General features: G+C 43.2%; 1 protein-coding gene across 1 annotated transcript in view; it reads left to right on the top strand.

Moving 5' to 3' along the window:
- ARHGAP40 (Rho GTPase activating protein 40) overlaps positions 1–14,512 on the top strand; it is a 113,607-nt gene that overhangs the window by 94,451 nt on the left and 4,644 nt on the right. The window contains exons 10-14 of the mRNA XM_036748254.1: positions 1,093–1,175; positions 3,070–3,276; positions 4,255–4,395; positions 9,267–9,427; positions 11,935–11,990. Coding sequence (XP_036604149.1) covers positions 1,093–1,175; positions 3,070–3,276; positions 4,255–4,395; positions 9,267–9,427; positions 11,935–11,990 — 648 coding nt within the window. The remainder of the gene's footprint in view (positions 1–1,092; positions 1,176–3,069; positions 3,277–4,254; positions 4,396–9,266; positions 9,428–11,934; positions 11,991–14,512) is intronic.

Raw genomic sequence — 14,512 nt, 5'->3', positions numbered from 1 at the left:
TTGGTTATGCTTTTCTTGCCTTTTCAAAGGTGGGAGAGAATTTGGAACTGAAATCAAATTTTAAAATTATATTATTCATTATATAAAGTATATGTAAAATAAATACAAAGTAATTTTGGGGGGCTGGGAGGAGTCACTAATACCTGTGGAAATTAAGAAAGGCCCCATGTTGAAGACAGCATTTGAGTTGAGCTTTGAAGGAAATTAAGAATTCTAAGTGACAAAGGTTAAGAAGAAGTACATTTCATTATACACACTGACTCCTCCTGGAGTTGAGATTGTTGCTGATAAATGTGTTGACAGCTCTAGAGGAAAAGGTATCCTGAGATTAACAACAACAAGAATAACAAGAATTTATTAAGCACCTACTATGTGCCAGGCACTGTGCTAGGTGCTTTACATACATTATCTCATTTGATCATCACAACAACTCTGGGAAGTAGGTGCTATTATTATCCCTGTTTTACAGATGAGAAAACTGAGGCAAAAAGAGTTGTTTTGCCCACGGTCACATAGTAAGTCTCTGAAGCCAGATTTTAATTCAAGTCTTCCTGACTCCAACTCCAGGGCTCTATCCACCCAGCTTCCTCCTAATTAAATTCAAAATAGGATAAGAGATCTCCAGAAGAGAGTTGGGTGTCGAGTACTCTGATGCTCTATAGAAAGTGGTGCGGTTGTTCATTCAATTTAACTGAATTCTACAAGCATTTATTAAATGCCTACTATGTGCTAGGCACTATGCTAGTGGCTGAGGATACAATAACAAATTAAAGTGGTCCTTCTCCTTTAGGACCATACAGGACCATAGGTTCAAAGCTGGAAGGAACCTTAGAGGCCATAGAATTCAACCCTTTCATTTTACAGTTGAGGAAACCAAGGCATAGATAGGTTAAGTGACTTGTTCAATGTCACATAGTAAGTGTCTTAAGTGAGATTTGAACCCAGGTCTTTCTAATTCCAAGTCTAGTACCCTGTCTTTTACCTTTCATAAAACACATCCTTGCATGGGCTTGGACCACCAGCCTTCTGGTCACAACTGAATGTACTGACCAGTTGCACCACAGAGATTTCTACTGCTTTTCTTCCAAACAGATATTCCAGACCTGAAGCAGCGATTACAGGCTCTGAATCTGCTCATCTTAATTCTTCCTGAAGCTAACAGAAACACTTTAAAGGTAAGGCCACTAATCTCACTCCACTCTCCCCCTAGGACTTAGCATGTCCTCCACACCCCTACCCTGAGCATCCTCAAATATATGATTTTTTCCTTTCCCCACTATCATTCTAGAAGTCCTGGATCTGGCCCCAAATCTGTTAGCACACATGCACTAAAGGTCAGGCTTTGTCCTTGGGCAGGATTTACAAAGGCACCATTGGTTACATCAGGTTTCACTCATGGAGGTATTACAGGAGATATGATTCAATCTGTAGTGTACCCAAGTCACATAATATGCTGTGTGATAATGGGATTTTACTCTGATTCCCCAGGTGATCCTGGGTCCACAGAGGCTAAGCCAGTGGGGCCCAATCCCTGATAGGCCTTCTCTAGTTGGAAACTATCAGTTACTGGACCAGGGCCAGGCTATGGGAGCCTCCTTCAAGGACCAGCTTAGCTAAGGTCAGAAAGATTCATCATCACAAGATTAATCACTACAAAAACTGCTGGGAAAACTGAAAAACAGTACTGCAGAAACTAGGTGTAGACAACCCCTTACACTCTATACCAAGATAAGGTCAGAATGGGTACATGATTTAGCCAGAAAGGGTGATGCCATAAGCCAATTAGGAGAACATGGAAGAGTTTACCTGTCAGATCTATGGAGAATGGAAGAATTTATGACCAAACGAGAGAGAGAGAGAACATTACGAGATGTAAAATGGATAATTTTGATTATATTAAATTAAAAAGTTTTTGTACAAACAAGATTAGTCATTAGGTGATGATTTTTTTTTGGCTGAAGCAATTCATGAAACTGTCTGTAAAAGTTTAGAGAAGTTATCCTCTGTACTAGTAAAGGGGACAGGGATGTCACGCCAATGAAAGGACAGAACTTTACAAGCATGGAAATCAGTGTTATCATCACAATATTTTAGCTACCCTTTTCTCCTTTATTTAGAAGTAACTAAGTGATATTAGAGGTATTCTCTTGCTCATCTCATGTATGGACTGTTAAGTGTGGCCCTTTGATTGAATCCAAACTTCACAGAACAAATCCCCTTAATAAAAGGATTTGTTCTCTAAAACTTGGATTTAGTCAAAAGGCTGCACCTGAGGACCTAGAAAGCCACATGTGGCCTCGAGGCTGCAGGTTCCCCACCCCTGTGCTAGTGTGATACAATGGAAATGAACATTGGATCTGAGGTTAGATGACATGGGTTCAAATGTTCCCTCTACTACTTACTTCTTTAATAATTATGCATAATCTCTTAAGGACCTTAGTTTTTTCATCCGTAAAATGAAGAAGTTGAGGGGAGGAATCAAGGCTTAGCATAGTGCCTGACCCATAATAGATGTTTAATAAATGTCTATTGATTATTTATCGAGATGGCATTTAAGGCCCCTTCTAGTTCTAAAGCTACAACATCCCTAAGGAATAGAGAGTGATTGTGAGAGGAAAGAGATTCATTCCATTTTACAGAGGGGCACACAGACCCAGAGAAGTCTAAGCAACTTGCCAAACATCACACTGGAAGTTGGTGGCAGAAATGACCCTGGAACCCAGGACTCCATAGTCCCATCCAGGACTCTTTTCATTCCCATAGCCTTTGCTGCTTTGGGTTCCTCTCAAGATTAGGACTAGAATACTTAATAGGGAGAGGTAGAAGGTTCAGTGCTGGGAGCTGGCTTTTCCAATTGTCTTCTGTCAGACATAGGATTTAGAACTAGAAGGCCTTGTAGTATGACACCATGATTTTACAGAAGAAGAAACTGAAGCCCAGAAAAGGGCAGTGGCTAGCCTAAGGTTATCCAGCTAGTAAGTGGCAGAGCTGGCATTTGAATCCAGGTCCTCTGAGTTCAAATCCATGGTGCTTCCTGTTACTCTATATTGTTCCTCCTTCCTCTTCTAGGCCCTGCTGGAATTTCTCAGGAAGGTAGTTGCCCGAGAGAAGAACAACAAAATGACTTTATGGAATGTTTCCATGGTGATGGCACCAAATCTCTTCATGCATAAAGGGCAGCCTCACAGAATCCCAGAGGGAAAGGGGAAGCAGCTGGCCGAGGGTGCTGCCGATGTCGTCCGGGCCATGATCCATTACCAGGACCTTCTGTGGACTGTAAGTATATGGTGATGAACATGGAGAAGGAGCTGGCTCTGTACTGATTCAAATGGTGACAGACCTCAGGAAGTGGTTTTATGAAATGAAAAAAAAAGCCCCTTTTCTATCACCTTGTTTTCCTTTTTGATATGTTACCAAATGAGATAATACCAGTAAAGTATAAAATCATAAAGTACTGAATAAATGTATAAATGTTATTATTGTGATTCAGAAAGCTGAATGAAAAAAATTCAAGTTAAAGAGGGTTATTTTTACTTGGCTTATGTTAATCAGGGTTTAGAAAATGGACTCTTCATGGGTGAGTATTCCTTTTATGAAACAATCCTGTGCTTTTCAAAAGGATTCACCATAGGAACACAGTCCTAGGAACCTGGTGGCTGTTCAGTGTGCACTTATTGATTTGAACATTCCAAATATAATTCTGTCTATGCGCATTACATTATGTTACTGTTGTGATAAGTGAAGGGCGCCTACAGTTTATACGTTTCGCCCTTCAGAACACGAGAGGTGCTACTTGGGAATCAGCCTGATGCATTTTACTGCCATAATGGAAGAACTGGCATGGTTGAGTAAGAAGAGTGTTAGATTTGGAGCCAGAGGTCCTGGGTTCAAATTCTGACTCTGTCACTTAATATCTATGTGACCTCGGGCAAGTCAGTCAAGCTTTCAAAGCCTCAGTTTCCTTATATATAAGATGAGGGAAATGGGTTAGGGGGATATGGGGAATGGGATAGGAGCCCTCATATCTCTTCCAACTTTCAATGTATGGTCTTGGGACACCTCCCTCCCCCAAAGGAATGATAAGCTCTGGAACAGTCCTAATTCAGTTACCCAGGTAACCATATTCCCCGAGGTACTTGGGGGTCACTTTGTTAGAAGTGTATTTGCTCCTGCCTTTCCATGTCTGCCTCATTTCCCTCCCTTCAGAGATAACCCACTTTGGCTTGAACTGCATTTGGCTTTGTCTGGTGTTAGGTCTCCTCCTTCTTGGTTGCCCAAGTCCGGAAACTGAATGAGAACAGCAGCTGGAGGCATCAGTTCTATGACAGACGGATCAAGAACTTCCTTAGGAAGATTCACACGGACAAGGACAAGGTGAACAAGACCCCTGAAGAGGTGAGTATGGAGCCGTCACCCATTCTCACTTTAATTTGGCACACATTGAAATGCCTGCCATATACACTGTATTCCCTGCTGTAGGCAGAGGCGAAGTTCATCCTATCAGACATGGTACCTGCCCCTGGCTGGGTACCTGGTATGTAGTCTCATTGCTAGGAATGCTTGTCAGATCCCGCGAATCGGAGTGGAGTTTGGGAGTTTAAACACCACCAGATACCAAAAGGACAAGGTTCAAAACTGGACCTGGATTAGGAGTCAGAGGATTTGAGTTTGAATTCTGACTCTGCCGCTAACCACCGGGCAACCTTGGGCAAATCAGCTCACTTTTCTGGACTTCAGTTTCCTCATCTGTAAAAAAAAGGGGTTGGACTAGATGGCTTCTCATGTCCCTTCCAACCTTTTAAATCTGTGGTCTCCCCTCCATAGACTGACCCAGCAATACCCGTGTACTGATCTGTGACTGTAAGGTGAAGGTATTTCTAGTGGCCATAGACAGTGGGATCTGATCCTGGAGACAGAAACAATTCCTGCCCTTTGTGAGGTCTTTTCCATCTCTCACTCCTGGGATACTTTGTTTCCCTCGCTCTCAGTCATAGAATCCCAGAGTTGGAAGGGAGAGAAGGGAATAGTGTTTATTATAGCACCTACTATGTGCCGGGCACTGTGCTAAGCACTTTTTGCCAATATTATCTTTTTGCTCCTCACAGCTACCCCTGTGAGGTAGGTGCTACTGTTATCCCCTTTTCTTAGTTGAGGAAACTGAGGCATACAGAGGTTGCCCCGGGTCACACAGCTAGCATGGGTCTGAGGCTGGATTTGAACTCAGGTCTTCCTAACTCTAGGCACATGGCTCTATCTGATGAGTCACCAGCTGCCTTTAGAGAAGGGAGCTCAGAAACAGCTCTAACTCAACCCACAGCTAAGCAGAAATCCCCTGTATGGGATCCTAGAGAAGTGACCATCCAAACCCTTTTGAAGATCCCCAAAGACAGTTGTTTTCTTGACTGACTGACTAAACCTGCCTCTCTACAATTCCCATTCATTGCTCCTCATTCTAACTCCTGGGACCAAGAAGAAAACACAATCTACACCCTTTCCCATATGACAGCTCTTCAAATATCTGAAAACAGTTCTCATTTCCCCCCTAAGACTTCGCTTACTTATTGTGTGACCTTAGGTAAGTCACTCTCCTTTCTCTGGGTCTCAGTTTATTCATATGCAAAATAAGGGGTTTGGATTAGATGGTCTCTGACATCCCTTCCAGCTTTAAAACCTGTGACCTTATCCTTTTCCCCGAACCGATTCCTCCTGGAAAAGGACCAAGCTGCTGTGGGTAGCCCTGTGATGAAGGGCAGGAAGAGGAGGGAGTGAACACAGTGGTTCACTATAGTGCTTTTCTGGGTTTAGCTGGCAGTTTTTCTCGAGCCTAGTGCAGGGAATGAAAGGGAATCCATTGGATTGGATGGCCTGCCTTTCTCAATCGTTCAGCCTCAGACTAGTCATTTTAAACAGAAACCTATACCACCTATGAACACCTGGGGGCGCTCCAACTTTATTCCCAAATACTAACCGGGCTGGTGATTCAATTTGGCAGGGAGGTTGTTTTTATGTGTTTATTTATGTCGACAGCTCTTAGTGCTGTGAAAAGACAGAGGCTGGCTGGCTGAATGTGAGCCATTGTTTTCAACCTGGCTTCCTTGGCACCTAACCCTGGGCCTCCTCTGGGAGCTTTTCCCAGGTGTCCCGCCCTCCCCGCTCTGCAGAATGGCTTGGATCCGGGCTGGAGACCCCAGGGGCTGGGTGCTGAGAGGCAGAAGGAGGTGTAGTTTCTGCCCAAAAACAAAGGGAATCAAAGCTTCAACAGTCTTTAAACTATCAAGACGTTAGTCACCTCTTTGTTGAGTACGTTAGGTGCCCTTTAGAAGGACTACACACCACCGATAAGCGCACCCTCACTTTGGATTCTTGAATGCACCAGTGACACTATTTCTCGGCTAAAGCCCAGCACAGAGAAGTGAACCATTCCCATGTGAGAAGGTGTCTATGTGTCCATGCTCCTCTCTTCTTAGCCTTCCAAAGTCCTTTTGTGTGCAAGCCTTCTCCATTCAGGCACTTGTGTGGGGAAGTGGATGGAATGCTGGGCCTGGAGTCAGCAAGTCTCATCTTCCTGAGTTCAAATTTGGCCTCAAACGCTTACCAGCTGTGTAACCCTGAGCAAGTCACTTAACTGTGTGTGCCTCAGTTTCCTCATCTGTAAAATGAGCTGGAGAAGGAAATGACAAAAAGAAAACCCCAAGTGGGATCACAAAAAGCCAGACATGACTAAACACCAAAAAAGGCCATTCACTGTGCTCACATGCTGTTCTATTAAACCTCCTGCATCCATCCAATGTGCGTGTACACCTATAGTGGTTCTCTACTGCCTTTAGAACAGTGTATGACCTCCCAAGCCTAGCTTTCTTTCAAGGTCTTCCCTTGCCTGGCCCAACCTACCTTTCCAGCCTCGTTTCACACTATTTATTTCCCTTTCACCCATTCTCTCGATGTTCAATCAGACTGTGCTGCTAAATCTTCTCTAGTCTTGTCCTGGATTTTTGCAGCCTGTCCCCCGTGCCTGGAACACACTCGTTCTCTCCTCCTCTGTGCCTTTTGAAGCTGTTCTCATCCTTCAAAGGAAGATGTCACTTCCCCCAGGAGTGACTGAATATGTGAAAAAGCATTTGCTGAGCACATACTATGTGTTAAACCCTGAACATACGAAGGGAAAGTGAGATGCTTTCTCCTTTCGTGAAGTTTGCATTTTAACATATACAAGAATTCACCTGCAGACAGAATGGATGGAAAAACCCTAGAAGTCCTAAGGGTGCCGGAACAATTCTCTTCCTCCTTAAATTTTCTTAGTGTACTTCATATCTTTCCTTTCACTCTATGCTGGTAAATGTTTAACAACCGACTCTTTTGTCGGAGGTGGGGAGGGGGAAGGGGGAACACCTCTTCGTATGACATACGCTAAATTTCAATCTGCATCATTAACATTTTCTCCCTCACTTTCTTAAGTCTAGACAATCAACAAGACAATAAATCAAGCTCTGAGCTGTAGCATTTGCCAAGGGGTAAACGCTCACACTGAAAATCTAGCAATTGCCTAATCATATCCAACTCTTCGTGACCCCGTTTGAGGTTTTCTTGCCAGAGATACTGGTATAGTTTGTTATTTCCTTCTCCAGCTCATTTTACAGATGAGAAAACTGAGGCACTTAACTGAGGGTGACTTGCCCTGGGTCACACAGCAAGTCAGATTTGAACTCAGGAAGATGAGTCTTCCTGACTCCAGACCCAGCATTCTGTGTACTATGGCGTCACCTAGTTGCCCAAGCTAGCACACCCTTGCTTATATCTTATAAGTACACAAATTGAATCCCCACAGTGGATCGTAAGTTCCTTGAGAATAGGGACTATTCTCATCTTTATGCTTCTCTCCTCCCCGACTCTGACTTGCATATAAATCAACACTTCAATAGATCTGTGATCTCGTCAGCAGGGCTGCTCCCTCCACAGGTGCCTGTAGCAACTCACCCAAGCCTTCTAATCTTGTTTGTAGCTTTCTGTGAATCCCCCATAAAGGACCACCCGGTATACTTACAGGCTTCCTCTGGTTTTATTTACCCGCTCAGCTTTTAAATCCCGTCTCCTGCAAGGAGGTTGCTCTATTCTCTGTTGCTAACCTAAAGGGGTTCAGGCTTCACTTGGACTTTGTGAGTCTGTTATCCTTCAATCTTGCTAATCCATAACCCCATCTAACTTATCATTAGTGCTGTCTTTGAGGCCATTTCTCCTGTGTTATCCCCTCACAAGATATTATTGGTAATGTACACACACCCAGTGGGCAGAGTCCCATTGACCTCGGGATTGTCCCAAATTGTGATTCTTCTGAGATTGTGGTGTCCCGTGATTCACAGCCTTAAGGCATGTCCAGGAGAATACAAAAAGAAATAAATAATAATCAAAAGGATGGGCTTTGTGGCAGTGACCAGCTTGAGATCATTGGAAATATATAGTAGGTACTTATTGAATTGTGCACATCTTCTCTGTTTGACCTTCCAGAGTCTGTATCATTCATTTATTCAATAAGCATTTATTAAACACCTACTATATGCGAGGCACTATACAAAAACAAAGCACTCCTTAGTAAAGCAGATCTAAGAACATGCAGTAGCAGCCATCCTGGGTGTGCCGGTGTGGTAGCCATTACGATAACCTAAAAGGAAGCTGGAAAGGAGGTTGGAGGATGATGAAGGTACCTGGTCAGGTGACATTGTGAAGCAAGTCTGGAGAGTCCAAAGCACAGCCCACAGAGGAATGAAGACATGGTCGGGCTTGTTGTTGTTCAGTTGGTTAGTCATGTCCACTTCTTCCTGACCACATGAACCATACTGTCCAAAGGGCTTTCTTGGCAAAGATACTGGGGTGATTGGCCATTTCCTCCTCTAGTAGAATAAGGTAAACATAGGTTAAGTGATTTGCCCAGGATCACACAGCTAATAAGTGTCTGAGGCTACATTTGAACTCAGGTCTTCTTGACTCCAGGTCCCTTGAGCCCTCTAGCTGGTTTGGGTATCTCCTTAAAAAAGGGGGATCTGGGAAGAATCAACCAATCAGAGGGAGAGAGGTCACAGAGGTGGAGGGTGCTTCCAATGTGAGAAATCCTGAAGTGGAATGACCTTGGAGGGTGAAGGGGTTTCTAAGGCATTGTTAGAGAAAGTCCAGGAGAGTCAGGGGTGCAGCCTAGAGAGTAATGAGAAGAACTCTGTTCTCCTTTAGGGTCTCTTCGTGTTTGTGTATGCACTTATGTATTCTTTGTTCCTCAGCCGTCCAAAGTGGTGAAAATCCAGGCCGCTCTGCTCCTGAAGGACTGTTTAGAGGTGCATCTACACAACAGCACCAAAGCCGCTGATGTGCTGAAGCAGTTCCAGAGACACCTCTGCTCCAACAGCTGGAATGTCATGAAGACCGTCAACCTAATCCAATGGTAACTCCTGCCTGGAAACCCCAGGGGCCTGAACTCGTGAGCAAAAGAAAGATTGTTGAGTTCAGAGTCAGTGGACCCTAGTCTGAATATCACCTCTGCCTTTTAGCTTGCCCCTACAAAAAGTAGGTCCACAGCCTTGGCCCCTCTTAAGCTCTTTTGTTCTAACTCCAATAGCTTTTTGACCTTGGGCAAGTCACTTCCCTTCTCTCAGTTTCCACTTCTGTAAAATGAAATGGTTACACGAGGTCATCTCTAAGACCCCTTCCTGCTCTAAATGCTGTAGGGAGATTGTATATGTATAGCCTATATTGGATTACATGCTATTTTGGGAAGGGGGAAAAATTTAGAACTCAAAATCTCATAAAAGGGAATGTTTAAAACTAAAAATAAATAAATAAATAAAATCTAATAAATAAATAAATGCTGTAGCCAACAGAAAGAGTGGAGCCGGAGGACCTAATGTCAGATCCCTAGATTCAAATCCCAGAGTTGCTTAACTATCTATGTGACCTTATACAAGTCACTTCTCCTCTATGGGCCTCAGTTTCCTTCCCTGTAAAATGTGAATGTTGGACTAGATGACCTCTAAGTTTCCTTTCAACTCTTGAGCTTCTGATGATATCATAGCATAAGCTTTAATGTTAAATACTAGCCCACATGCCTCCACACACTCGAAGAGGCACATAGCTGCCTAGGGTGACCAGAGAGAGCTACTATGGGCTAGTGGGAGAGAATACCTCTCACCTCAGATTAAAAAAAGCCAGTTCGAGCAGTGTATGAGTAATGTTTTGAAGGGCAGCTGATCTGTCAGTTGTTTAATATCCTTTGCTCTAAATTTACTCATGCCTTGGCCTTGGAGGGGAAAGGCATGGTGACTTCTGTGGAAGGACAGGATAATAATAATTTCCAGTTCTATGGTGCTTCTATGTTCTAAATAGTCTACATTTACAAAGTGCTTCTCCTCTACCCACTTCGCTCAGAGCCAGCAGGATCCTAGCAGAAAGTAAGCCCCAAGACCCAGTGCCTTTGAGGGCTCATCCCATCATTGCTGCCTGCCCTATTGGGAGCAGAGGAAGCAGGGGTTCAAGTTCAGTCCATCGGGTGACTTTGTGATGCTACTAAGAGGCTTTGCCCCCTGCCAGTGCCAGCCTGGTTGACAGGATGCATGAGACCTACTCACACAAAAAGGAAACAGGATTCCAGAATCTCAGTGCGGAAGAGGACCTTCATGGTCTCGGAGTCCCATTCCTTCATTTTATACATGTGGAAGTAAAATCTCAAAAAAGGGAAGAGACTTTCCCAAGGTCATACAAGTAGTAATGTGCAGCACCAGGTTTAGAATTTAGTTCTCCCAACTCCCAAGACTAATGTTCTTGCTTACATATCCCTGATGTAAATTTAAACTTAGTCACTGTTCACTGTAGATAATAACTATTAGGGATTTTCCTTCTCATCAATAAGATTAGGTTCATATATTACAGGATTTAGAACTGGAAGGTGCCTTATAATTAATTTAGTCCAACCACTTCATTTTAGAGATGCAGAATGCAGCCTGAGAGGGAAAATTATTTGTTCAAGGTTACAAAAATAGTCAATATCAGAGTTCAGATTCAAACTCAGTTAAGATAACACAGGACTCAAATTCTCCTGTAACAAGTATCATCTCAAGGAAAAATGTCTGCCAGTGAATGGAGCAGACTTCGGTCCCAGTTCTCTCTATATTACCACATCTGTGCCCACCCCTACCCAGAAGGAAGGGAAGTGGCTTAAAGTTGGACCCTGCTTTCCTATTCCTTACCCTGGGACTTTGACCAGCCTGTTCTTGTGGTTGTTGACCTGAGTTAGTTTTCTGTAGGCCTTTATACGTTGTGCATGAGTCAAATCTGTTTAGTTACATTCTTTGTAATTAAACCTGTCACCATTCCTGGTACGTTCCTTTGTGCCTTTCCCTGACCAGACCATGATAGCTAGAGCTAGAAAGGAGCTTAGAGATCACCTGTTCCCATCTCTTCATTTTACAAAGGAGAAAACTAAAGCTGAGAATGGGTAAGGGACTTGTCCAAGATTACACCTAAGAGATCAGTGGGGCCTGCGCTTCTGGGTGTGGGGTCTTTAAAGAGCCCCCCATTCATGCTGAAGAAGTATTTTGGAGTTAGTAGAAAGAACACTGAATTTCAAGTCAAAAAACCTGACTTCCAGTCCCAGCTTACTAGTTAGGTACATAACCAAAGGCAAGTCACTTAATGGGGCTGAGCCTCAACTGACATCTATAAAATGAAGAGTGTGGACTAAATGGTCTCTGAGGTTCCTTTTGGGTCTCTCTGCTCTTATGATCCTTTAATCTTCTGTGAAATGGAGGCAATAATCATTCCCCTACTCTTCTTATAGGGTGGTTGATTGAAAAGTCCCGTGCAAACCTTAATGGCCCATTGGAATGAGAGTTTGTCTCATTATGAATGCCTTGGCCATCCTTACTGACATATGTATCTTTTTTCTGTGTCCTGCAGTAATGGGCCTATTGAATCATCAAACCTACTCCTCTATGAAGTCGGTGGGAACATAAGTAAGTCTGCCCTTGGGCCTTTTAGACAATCACTTTGGCAGTGATACTCATCTACCAGTCATTCCTCTTTGAGTGGGACACATCTATGTGGGATTTCATTCATTCGTCAGCTCAGTATTTAAACACCCACTATCTAGGCCTTGTGCTCAAGACTGTGGGGAAAACCAAATATGGCTCAATGAAAAAAGTGCTGGATTTGAAGTTAAATGACCTAGGTTCTGTCAAAGAAAAAAATAATATTAATACTATTACTGTACTCTATGTTTAGGCTTAACCCTTCCAGAAACAATTTTATTCAATATTTTTCAATTCACTAAACATTAAGTGCCTGCTATGTGCCAGGCACTGTGCTAGGTGCTGAGGCTATAATTAAGAAAAAGAAAGACAGTCCCTGCCTTCAAGGAACTTACAATCTAATGGGAGAAGGCAACACACAAAAGGAGGCAGGAAAATGGGGGTGGGGAGAGGCAGGGAAACCAGGGGGTACCTGATGAGGGGGCATCAATTTCCATGTACTTGAAACCAGGCAGAGCAGCAGAGGCAAAGTGTAGGGAGCTGAGAGCCCAACTTCTGCCATCTATAAAGAAAGGCATAGTCCCCCTTGCCCTCTGGCACAACTCTCTACCTCAAGATCATTATAGGGAGCATTATAGGAATCCCAAGGAAGTAAATCATAACACAATTTGAGTTATCCTTCCAGAGTAGTTAAGTAAACAATCCCATTCCCTCATGGACCACTTCTCTCAGTCCAGGAATAAGCAGAGGCCTCCCTGGATAGATATCAGTAACCTTTCTCTAGAGGAAAGGGTAGGTCTTGACACTAGTCACTTCACTTCTGTTGGGTGGGAAAACAATGATATAAACTAGATAAGAGTTACTCTTGGTTAAAAGATTGGGTACCACCCTTACTCCATTTCCCAATGAAGAATCTTTTTTGTCTTTGATCTATCTACCTTTCTAAGGGGCTTTTCCAAGGTTTTTTTTTTTTTAAAAGACTTTAGACAAAAACATTATTTCTTAATACTTTTAGTTTTGCCAAAAAAAAGTTTTAAAGTTTGCTTCCACAGGTCAAAGCCAGATTCTCTTACTTAACTAACCTGTTTGACTTTAGGCAAGTCACTTAACCACTATGGGCCTGTTTCTTCGTCTGTAAAACAAAGGATTGGACTTAATGACCTCTCAAGTCCCTTTTAGCTCTGAAGTCTGTGATCACATAAATAAAACACCTGCTGCTGCCCTTTTGGAGCTCACAGTCTAATAGGGAAGATACTGTAGATGCCCAGAAAACTTTAACATGAAACAGTCATCTTTAAATGCCTTCACGGAGCTGAAAAGCGTTCTGAGGGTTCAGGGGTGGAAGCAATTTTTTCTGGTTGGAGGGGAGGACAGATGGCATCTGATCTAGGCATAGGGGTCACTGTGAAGTTGGGGATCTGGTATCAGGCTTTGGCTGGGTTTAGAAAGGTCAGGCATAGACCTGGCTTGGCATTTCAGCCTTCTGCTCAATAGTCTTCAGTGACTCCCTGTTGTTCTGTGTAAAGCTCAGATTCCTCTGCCTGGTTTTCAAGGCCTTCCACAATTTACCATTACATTTTTCTAACCCTATTTCATTTTACTTCCCTTTGAACACCCAAAACTTAAGGGAAACCGCACAATTCTCAGCTGTCTCTGAATTTATCATGGGCTCTCCCACCTGATGGCTTTGCCCACACTGTTCCCTTTGCCAGGACCACCCTTCTTTTATTGCTCTTTGCCTGTGAAATTTCTGTGCAGCCTTTGAAGTACAGCCCATATTCTACCTCCTCCAAGAAACCTTCCTAGATATGTTCTGTTTGTTGTCTGAAGGGACTCAGACTTTACTTGGCATTTTTGTTTCACGTGTCTCTGATGCACTTATCAATTAATATTGTGTTTTACGTTATTTATATTTGTGTCATATCCATCTCCTATGCTATATGCTCTCTGTGACCAGTCAATAAACATTAATTAAGCCCTGACTGTATACCAAGCTAAGTGGTGGGGATACAAAGAAAGGCTAAAGACAGTCCCTAGCCTCAAGGAGGCTAGCATTTGTAATGGCAAGCAAGGTGGAAATGTTTGCTATTTTTTCTTTTGGAGTGTTTCTCAGCACTAAGGCAATCAAGTGCCTTTGATTGAAACTTGCCTTTGTTTGAATCAAGAGCCTTTGATTGAATCAAGAGCCTTTGATTGAATCAAGAGTCTTTGATGACCTGCTTAAGTCACAAGAAAGCCTAAAGTCACATGAGTTTGAGTCACATGGTTGTGGAACCCTCTGACCCTGAAGAAGAGTATATATATACTCTGAGGTTAGCACTTTGCTTGGGAGCTCACTCATTGGAAGAGCGTTTGTATGACTTGGCCAGGAGAGATTCTAGGTAGCGTTAAGGAGACCCCCTGGCTTTGAAAGCCCAGATGTTGGTGCTTCTCTCTCTCTCTCTCTGGTAACTATATGTGTATTGCTATGGACAGACAGTCAGAAGCCCTGTCTGCTGATAGGTGTT

The sequence above is a fragment of the Trichosurus vulpecula genome, chromosome 3, assembly GCF_011100635.1.
Source record: "Trichosurus vulpecula isolate mTriVul1 chromosome 3, mTriVul1.pri, whole genome shotgun sequence".
Classification (NCBI taxonomy): domain Eukaryota; kingdom Metazoa; phylum Chordata; class Mammalia; order Diprotodontia; family Phalangeridae; genus Trichosurus; species Trichosurus vulpecula.
Note: the sequence above shows the minus strand (reverse complement) of the source record. Positions and strands in the feature narration are given on the sequence as shown.